The sequence below is a fragment of the Bidens hawaiensis genome, unplaced genomic scaffold (genome assembly GCF_021521415.1).
Source record: "Bidens hawaiensis isolate Kalapana, Puna unplaced genomic scaffold, B.hawaiensis_p1.1 tig00001463_1, whole genome shotgun sequence".
Classification (NCBI taxonomy): domain Eukaryota; kingdom Viridiplantae; phylum Streptophyta; class Magnoliopsida; order Asterales; family Asteraceae; genus Bidens; species Bidens hawaiensis.
The window spans coordinates 1,803,330-1,813,564 of record NW_027491083.1 but is presented as its reverse complement, the minus strand read 5'-3'; the positions used below and the strand labels follow the sequence as shown (position 1 = coordinate 1,813,564).

The following is a 10,235-nucleotide window of genomic DNA, read 5'->3' as shown; positions in this document are numbered from 1 at the left end:
AATCCAAATCATTGGAGTGCTTATTTGTTGGATATTCATCACAGTCTAAAGCTTACAAAGTATATGTGAAAAAGCACATGTGTGTGATTGAGTCATCTGACATTGTCTTCCATGAAAATTATTTCAACAATGTAGATAGTCCAAGTTGGCTATTGGATTTAGAGAAACTGATTTAATCCTTCAAGATTTACAATGAAGATTTTGAGGAAGGGTTTTTCAATATAAGTGTTCCTGAACCAGAAAAAGAAAAAAAAAAGTAGATTAGGACAAGTTATGGTCAAAGATGAATGGAAATGAAGGAGAGTTTGAGTTTCAGAAGAATGAAACTGAAGATGGAGCTGGTGTTTCAGAAAATCAAAGTGAAAATCCAAGTGTTGAGACTTCAATGAATACAAGTGACTCATTGTAAGAAAATGAAGAGGCTGCTGTAAATGAAGAAATTGGCAATCAAGACATGTTTCAATTACTATTTGATTCCCTACAGATTGGAAGCAATGAAGCCTCTACATCAGCATAAGTCAACAACCTAGAATCTGTATTAAATGAAGATGAGAACCAAGTTGAAGAGCCTGATCTTAATATCTCAAATTTGAACACAGAGATTGTGGGAGATCTTATAGTTTAGACAATAGCAACTAAGAGAAACCATCCTATAGAGAACATAATTGGTGATTTGCATGAAAGAGTGACAAGAAGCTCATCTGAAAGGGCAAGCATATGCCTCTATGATTGTTTTCTGTCCCAAATTGAACCAAAAATATTAATCAAGCCTTAAAAGACAACAGTTGGGTGGAAGTAATGCAGGAGGAGTTGGCTCAATTTAGAGACTTGCATGTGTAGAACTTAGTATATAAGCCCAAAGGGAAATATGCAATAGGTACCAAATGGGTCTTTAGAAACAAAAAGGATGAGAGAGAAATTATGATCAAGAATAAAGCAAGACTAGTGGCTCTAGGATGCCTACAAGAAGAAGGAATTGGTTTTGAATAGGTATTTGCACCAGTAGATAGACTAGAGGCCATCAGGATCTTTCTAGCATATGCAGCATTTATGAACATCAAAGTCTATCAATTGGATATGAAATCTGCATTTCTGAATGGAAAGATTGATGAAGAAATGTATGTTGCACAGCCTCCTGGATTTAAAGATCCAATCTATCCTAACAAAGTATACAAATTGAGCAAAGCATTATATGGACTTCATCAACTCCAAGATCTTGGTATGTTGAGCTCTCAAATCATCTGTTGGACAATGGTTTTTCAAGAAGGCTATTGACAAGACTTTGTTTTATAAGAGATTGAAGAAAAATCTGCTATTGGTATGAGTATATGTTGATGACATCATCTTTGGATCAACCAATGAGCAGATGTGCAAAGATTTTGAAGCTATAATAAAGTCAAAGTACAAAATGAGCTCCATGGGTGAAATGAATTTCTTTCTTGGACTACAAGTGCAATAGAAAGCTAAAGGAATATTTATAAATCAGTTTAAGTATGTGCAAGAAGTTCTCACAAACCTTAATGGACTAAAAATCCATAAACCTTAGATTTCCATTACAGTTGTAACATAAGTTGCCATTCCAAATAACGGACTGCCATCATAGCCTGACATAAGATTCATGCTATTGAGTCAGATATTTGCTAAGGAAGATTGGAATCTTCTTAACCTCCTCAAGAAATGGCTAAGTATGGAATTCGAGCAAGCTTGGACCTTCGAGCACGGATTTACTACCTCGAGCATGATGTCTTATGCTCATAAGACTATCTTCTGGAATTTCTTCTAAGTGTTGAAAGCTTCGAGCAAGCTAAACTTCGTCAAGTAAGGATGTTCTTTATCGAGTATGTATTGCTATTCAAGCAAGCAACTTGATCTATCCAATTTAAACCAAGTATTTCGAGCATCTTGGTGGGTCAAGCATGGATACAATAAGAGAAGATCTCAAAAGTTCTAAGTATAACCTTCGAGCATGGTTCAATCTCGAGCAAGCTTCAGTACCCGAGCATGCTGAAGTTGTCACAATAAATCCTAAGGAAAGATTGAAGAGATCAAGAAGAACATGTTTGCTCGTAGAGCTTCTTCGAGCAAAGCGAGAACAAGTTGTGAAGATTGAAGTCTGCTGGAGAAGAATATTTTCTTGTTAAAATATTCTAAGTAAAGTCTACTCGAAGACATGTTTCGAGCATACCATGCATTACAAGGTTTGCTCGACAAGGATTCATCATACTCGAAAACCAGTTTTACACTTAAATATGTTTTGTCATTCATTCATTATGTAATCATTAGGGTTTCTAGAAGGATCGTCTAAGGTCTATAAATAGAATCCTAGGTTTCACGCACAAATAGACGAGGATATACGGAATACGAGACATAACAGTCAGAGCGATTATTCCTCATTTATGCTACATCGTACGGTCGTCACGAAACCCTAGACATTCCATGCAAACATAATCACTGTTCACTGTTCATTAATGATACATTAAATATAGTGAATCTTTTGTCTATTTCTTGTGTTTTGTTATATCATTCTAATCTTCATTCCCAACCTCTGTTTATACTGATTCCGCCGGTATAATCAGAAGGTCTTCAGTTTATTAGGGTCTGGTGTGTTCTTGGCGACTATTATTAGTTTTGCATAAGAATTGGTCCTGACACATGCAACCACCGAAGAAAAAATACACATGTTTCGATTAAACATTCAACAACAAAACTGAACCATTACTGCCAGACCACCTACGGAAACAGTAGCTTGCCTACAGTTACAACCAATGTTATTAAAGAAATAAAGTAACCTACGTTTATAGTATCATCGATGTATAAAGCAAAATAACAAAATTTAATAACCAAACATTTCATCAAACACATGGCACGCACTAAACTTCACTGAGCAAGAAACAAAATGCAAGCACAAATGTGGCATTCGTCAACTTAAACCTCAATTGTCTACTGAAAACAAAACCTAAATATAGTGGAATCAACAATCAGCCGACCGTAAGCCAAGGACACCGAAACCGTGGCAGAAATTAAAAGGAACATTATAAGACAATCAGATCACCGTTGACAGGAATCCAGCACCACCGTCACCTAAGGTTCCAAAATGGTACCTGACAACATCCACAGTATCATTGTGTCCTAGGGTTTACAAAATCGAACCTGATAACAGAAGAATCGGAGTCGTAAGAGACAGAATCGGTGCCACAAAAGTGTCCCGCTAAACTGCTGTAACCATCGCTATCATCTGCTAGCACAACACCGCCGCCACCAAGAGTACGAAAATCGAACCCAAGAATACTGATCACTGCAAGGAAGACGGAGGGCGATGCGAAATCGATGGAAAAGCATCATAACGGTGGTAAAACGCAGTGGAGGTGGAAAGAGAATAGAGTTTTCTTCAGAGTGATGATCTAAATTCTTTGACAAACCATATGTATGTTGTGGAAGGAAACAAAGTAGACATTTGGATCTAATTAAAAGAGATTATAACTATAGCTTCATGATGTATAACCCAAGATGCAGTGTACAACAAATTAAACATATAGTACAAAAGTCAATTCTTAAGAAAGTTCTCTTTATATACATATATAATTAAATTATACTTATTTAAAATATTTAAAAAAGTTAAACATTATGATTTCATAATAATAACATTCACAAAAATAATGAAAAGTATTTATGATATAAGTTAAATAATAAAATTAAAATTTACAATGTATTAAAATTTAAATGATAAGCACAAAGATAGTAACAATTTTATACAATTAAATTTTACAATAAAATATTCAACCAAAAAAAGGAAACATTTGGCATGTGTGAAAGCTGGGCTAGGCCTGTTATACAACTAAACATTATTTGGTCATATATATATATTGGGCTAATATAGGGAAAGTAAAGTGAGCCTTAAGTTGAGCTTGGAATAAACAAGACGCCTGGAACATTTCCAAATAACAAAGCGGCGACTGGATTTTGTAATTAAACTAGGCGGCCGTCGAGACTTGTAAAAACAAGGCGGTCGCCAGGAACATATATTTCAGGTGTCAGAAAACAAGGCGGCCATTGGAAAACATTCTTGTATGTTTTTGTACACGTGGCTTTTGGTAACTCATGTAGAAAAGGTAGGCGAACCAATGAGTTTTGAAGTGGACATCGTTGAACCGATGGGATTTCTATGGACATTTTTGGAATAAGGATGGTCAAACTGGACAATTTGGTTATTTTCCTTTTTTTTCTTTTTCTTAATCAATATATATAATATGTGCGATAAATTCTCCAGCAAGTTTAAAATCAAAAACACGTTTTTTCCAAAAAATAAAAAAATAATAATAACGGCCAATATATGAAATGCCATCAAACCATGTTTTTTCTAATCAATATATATAATCTGTGCGATAAATTCTCCAGCAAGTTTAAAATCAAAAACACGTTTTTTCCAAAAAATAAAAAAAATTAACCGGCCAATATAAGATTGTCGGATCGATCTAAACAATACATTAAACTATACACAAGTTGAATATAAAATAATCCCGGATTAATTTACATTAAATCTAAAATAGTGAATCTCGTGTTAAGGCCATTACAAAATTCACAACCCTATCTTTTAACTGATAAATATTTTAAAAACTTACGCATTTATATCAGATATATAATTAGCTATCTACCACCACGGATAACCTCTATTCTTTTATTCAACTACACAGGTTTTTTACTAATATTATAATGTGTTTTAAGAAAATGTGATATTTAACAAGAAAATAATAAATTTTGTCCTCTTGAATTATCCAAATTATAGAATGAGTCCTTTTGGAAAATGAGTTTCACTCTTTATCCTTTATTTGCATATTTTTTGAGTCCTTTACATTAACATTTGTTAACCTTTTTAGTTAAGTCATCTCAATTGCTAGGCACTTGTGGGTATTTTCATCCTTTTGGGCTATTTTAGAACATTATTAAAATTAAGAGTCAGATTGTAATTGAGTAAACTATTTATAAGGACTATTTATTTAACATTTTATAAATGGGACCCACCACATTCACCCATCTTGATAAAGGCCTCCACATACCACCTGTTTCTAATGTTCACTTTTTTGGTCGGCACACCAACACAATGAGGACAAAGCGAGGCCTCTTTCTTCGCATTGCCTCGTAAACACAGCCACCATTGGCCAAATCCGATAACAAGACAACCAAACTCAAGTTTGCACCAAATCCATATCAGACAATTTCAGACACAACCACTGCATTCATAAACTGCTCTTCTAATGCTCTCGCCCATCACTGTATTCATCTAGAATTGCCACATCTGATGGTCGTCGGAGAATCAGGGTTGATTTTTCCAAAATGTTGTTTGACGGCTGAAATATATGATGTCACCGAAAGAATTAGGGCTTGTTCTGTTGATACAATAACATAAACCCCAAATTAGGTATGATTTTACCTAAACCTCCAAAGTTTAGGTAATCTAGGTGTAACCTGAACTGGTATGGCGATTTAGGTGTGAATGTCGGATATGTAACTAGGTTGAACAGAAATGAAGATGATGTAGTTTCAAGTGTTTGAATTATGGGTTTCTACATTTAATATGGGCTTTTAAATGAATAATAAATAAAATTAATATTAATAAAACATATAGTAATGTTAATTACACAAATAGCCCATCAAGGGTAAAAGGACGAGTGCCTAGCATATGAATAACTTAACACGATCGTTAGTGTTAAGGACTAAAACCTAGACGAATATACAAATAAAAAATAAATAGTGGAATTCATTTTCGAAATAATTTGGGTAATTCAAATAATTTTCTCTATATTTAACGGTTGCTTAAATAACTTTCAAAATAATAATAATAATAATTAGGTGTAAAAGAATAGTAATTTATTTTGCAGGGCGGATTATCTGAAGAACTTGAGTCCACTAGTTTAGGGTTGATCAGTAACCAAACTAAAAAATTTAAAAGCCACTGCAATCTCACCATCTCTACCCAATTAGCTTTCTAGGGTTTCAATTTACAATGTTTGAGTGGCAACAGTATGCTCAATCAATATTTTTCGGCCTCATATTCTCCTTCCTTGTAGCTAAGCTCTTCTCACTTATCTTCTCCTTTCGCCACCAAAATCTCCGCATCACCCGTGCCAACTCCGACCAAGACTTATCAGAAGATAAACACTCAGATGCGGATGTTGCTAGGGTTTACAGTGCGGACGATGAGAAACAACCCTTGATTGGTAATGATGATGATGGTAAAGAGGACACTGATGATGATTGGGAAGGTGTGGAGAGTACTGAATTAGACGAGGCGTTTAGTGCGGCCACCGCATTTGTGGCGGCCACTGCGGCGGATCGCTCCTCGCAGAAGGTTTCCAGTGAGTTGCAGTTGCAGCTTTATGGATTGTATAAAATTGCCACTGAGGGGCCTTGTAGTGCTCCCCAGCCTTCTGCACTTAAAATGACCGCTCGCGCTAAATGGTAAAGTTCTTGTACGTTTCGGGATTGTTGTCATTATATTATGATACAATGATAGTGCTTACTTGGTTGCAAATTGTGTATTTTGTCTATAGCTTAATTAGTAGAGATTTGCACCAAAACCTTTTGTAAATGTTATTAAGTTTTGACATGGATCTCTTATTCACAATGGCCATTTGGATACTTAAATCTTTGTAAACTCCCAACTATGAAAACCTTTTGTAAATGCTATCTCCAATAAGCACGGGTTGATTTTTAATCCGCGTGAAAAGGGTAATTTGATTTCTAGTTTAAGAAAAAATAGACTTTTCAGTTGCTTGAAGTATGGTTGGCACTATCTCATGTTGAGTATATACTTTTTATGTTCCTGTGAATGCTTAATATTACTGCAACTTTATTTGGTAAATGTAATATTTTTCAGTTCCTATTAAGGTGTATTTTTTGACATTGTTATCTTTTCTTCAAACAAAATATTGAAAAAAATTGCTAACACCATCGAAGTATCTTATGAATCATATCAAGCATGCAACTCTTTTTCTAATTAATTTTAATGGGATGTGCATAAACTTCATACATTAAATGGACATATACAGCTACTCAATGGTCATATACTTTATATATATGAAATGTGTATCCTGTGTGTGCGCTATAGGAACTCATGGCAGAAGCTGGGTGCAATGCCTGCAGAAGAAGCAATGCAAAAGTATCTTGAGATTATTACAGAGTTATACCCTACTTGGGCTGCTGGCTCAACTTCTGTACGATGATTCTCTCTCTTTCTATTCTCAAATAGTTTCTAGAAGCATTGCATTGATCATTATTCACCACATTTTACTGGTTTCTTGATGCAATAATTCACAGAAGAAAAGAGGTGAAAATGCTGATGAACGATCAAGTAATGATCACAGACCGATGGGACCTGTTTTCAGCTCTTTTATCCATGAAGAGGAGTCTGATGAGTTGTAAGGTTCTTTAAACTTTTTATGATTGAGATCACTGCTATGAAAAGCTTTTTGGTTCTCTTGTTACATGTTATATGCTGTATGCAGAGTCTTAATGTTAGTATATAGACATATGTAGATGCTAACATAGAAAATTTAAGTTTTTGATTGATGGTAAGTTGGCTGCTATGTGTATAATTAACTCTCAACTGTGTGAATTTGTTTTGGTGAACATCTTCCTATGATTTTCATTCTTTGCTTATGAAGTATAAAAATTACTAGCATAGCCATAGATAATTAATACCATCTATGGTAATTGTTTACACTAGGATTATTTCAAAATTCATGTATGTGTAAATGAGTAATTAGTAATGTTTTTTTTTTATCTTAACTCCTTTTTTATCAGAAAATTAGATGCTATACACGCCTTTGCAAGAGAAGGCGATACAGAGAACTTGATCAAGTGTGTTGAGGCTGGCATCCCTGTGGATATAAAGGGTTTATTACATTCTTATTCTTGAAGTCAAATAGTCAACTTTATTTGTCCTTTACTTTTATTTTCATTTTCCTTTTTAACGGGAGTAATGCTTTCTAGAAACATATTTTCTATTGGACATACAAATATCAACATATAGCGAGACATGTGTGAAGTTATGAGCATACGGGAGTAATGCTTGCTTATAACTTCATATGCATTTAATTAAAATATTCAACTATCTTTCTTTATATTCTGACTATCATTTAAACACTGCAGATAGTGAGGGTCGGGCTCCTTTGCATTGGGCTGTTGATCGTGGCCATATTGAAACTGCGCAGTTGCTTTTGAGCCGGAATGCTGATGTGAACTTACAGGTAATATTGATATCAATCATTTTGTTAATTGGCATGAAGAGTTAGAACTTCTAATGTTCACTTGAAATTGTGTCAGTTTGGGTTATATCCAACTCCAATTGGTAAACCGGGTTAATTCACGAAGTTAGCTGAAAATGAAATGGGCCAAACTGTTTTAAAGTCCTCTAAAGTGTTATTTGAATACTTTCAACCTATTATATCAATTTGTTCTAACAAATTATATATTATTTTAATAATACATTTTTTATAATCATATTTTACACACTAATTATTTATAAGATTCAAATGAAAGTTGGACAAAAATTGTTGGTGGGCGAACTCTGCCTGACTGCATGGTTTCAGATCCTCAGTTAAAAGTTGGTTCACATATTCGTAGGCTTGTGAACGAACTGAATGAACATGAACCCCGGGGGGGGGGGGGGGGGGGGCGCATGTTCTCATACTCATAGGCTTGCAAACGAACTGAATGAACATGAACGGGGCGGGCGTGTTCATGTTCTTTCGTTTAACTTTAACTGAACAAGCGATTGAAAAAGAACAAATACACTAACGGGGTTTTCTTATTCGTGTATTTTTGTTATGAAAATGAACGTGTTCGTGCTTTAAGAGTATAAACGAATGGCTCTAGAACGTAAACAAACAGACATAAGAGGAACATAGATGAACGAACATAGTTGAGCGAAAACTAGTTAAAAATTAACGTGAACATCAATCTGTTGGACCTAAAAAGTTACTAAAACTAGACTAAATTGTATTGAACCTAAAAATTCAAATAAGGTATATAAGCAAACCTAAACAAATAAACTTTAATAGTAAACTAATGAACATAACTGAAGGTAAACAAACGGACTTAACAAATTGTAAACTAATGAATATAAATGAACGAACATAAACGAATTTAAATGAACGAATGAATGTAAACGAATTTTCACAGGCATAAAAGCACACACAATTTTCATATTCGTTCTTTAAACCAAATGGACGGTCATCGTTGTTTGTGTTCGTTCATTTACTAAATATGCGAACTTCTTGCCGAATTTATGAATAGTTCAGTGAACATTCAGTTTGTTTACAGCCTGCGTATCTTTTTTTCATTCTGTGGTTGTTCATTTCAAAAGGACAAGACCTATAAGTTGAAATTGATACCGTGGAACTCTTGCGTTTTATCGTATCTAACGGGGTCAAAAGGTTTAAAAAGGATACGAGCAGGTCAACCGTGTTAAAAGTTATCCAAGGTGCAAATTCAACGCACAAACCCTCCTAAATAGCTAAGCTATGCTTTTTTGAAAAGTTAAGATTATTATTGAAACAATATGAATTTAGACTCATATCAACTGTTTATAAAAATATACAAGTTTTATACTCTTACTTGCCACTGGTAACAAACTTGTATTTGTTTATGGAGGACAATGAGGGCCAGACACCATTGCACTATGCTGCTGTTTGTGAGAGAGAACATATAGCCGAGCTGCTTGTGAAGAAAAATGCTTCAACAGATATAAAAGACGATGATGGAAACTACCCCTTCGATCTTTGTGATTCAAAATGGCCCTGGATTCAACCCCAAAGCATCCCCTCTTGATTGATGAATTTTCGTTTTGTATTCTAAGTTTTCATGTGTTTTGAATTTAGAAATCAAACATGTTTGATTTCAGTTTTGTATTTGTGTTTAAAAAACTAATAGTTTTATTGAGAACAAATAGATGGTATTATGTGCTTAAGTGCTGTTGACTTTCTATAAAATTAGTTATTATTTAAGAAATGCTGGTTTTAACAAATTTTGTTACTTGACTTGTTTTACTTGGAAGTATTTTTTGATTATTTTCTACTGATATATGGAATTAATCTTTAATATGATCATTTAAAAATGATGTTCCAATAAGTTTTAAGAATTAGTTAAAAGAGTTTGTTGCAAATTTAGAAAAAAATGAAAGGGTTTAATCTTTAAGAGCATGCCCAGTTGGTCCTTTATCTTTATCTTCAAAATTA

General features: G+C 34.1%; 1 protein-coding gene across 1 annotated transcript; it reads left to right on the top strand.

Moving 5' to 3' along the window:
* The first annotated feature begins 6,001 nt into the window (after nucleotides 1-6,001).
* On the top strand, nucleotides 6,002-9,864 carry LOC143579701 (acyl-CoA-binding domain-containing protein 1-like). The gene is made up of 6 exons (XM_077062934.1): nucleotides 6,002-6,456; nucleotides 7,106-7,211; nucleotides 7,315-7,415; nucleotides 7,801-7,892; nucleotides 8,149-8,246; nucleotides 9,652-9,864. Exons 1-6 carry the CDS (start codon nucleotides 6,002-6,004, stop codon nucleotides 9,826-9,828), a joined length of 1,029 nt encoding a protein of 342 aa, XP_076919049.1. The 3' UTR covers nucleotides 9,829-9,864.
* The last annotated feature ends 371 nt before the right edge of the window (nucleotides 9,865-10,235 follow it).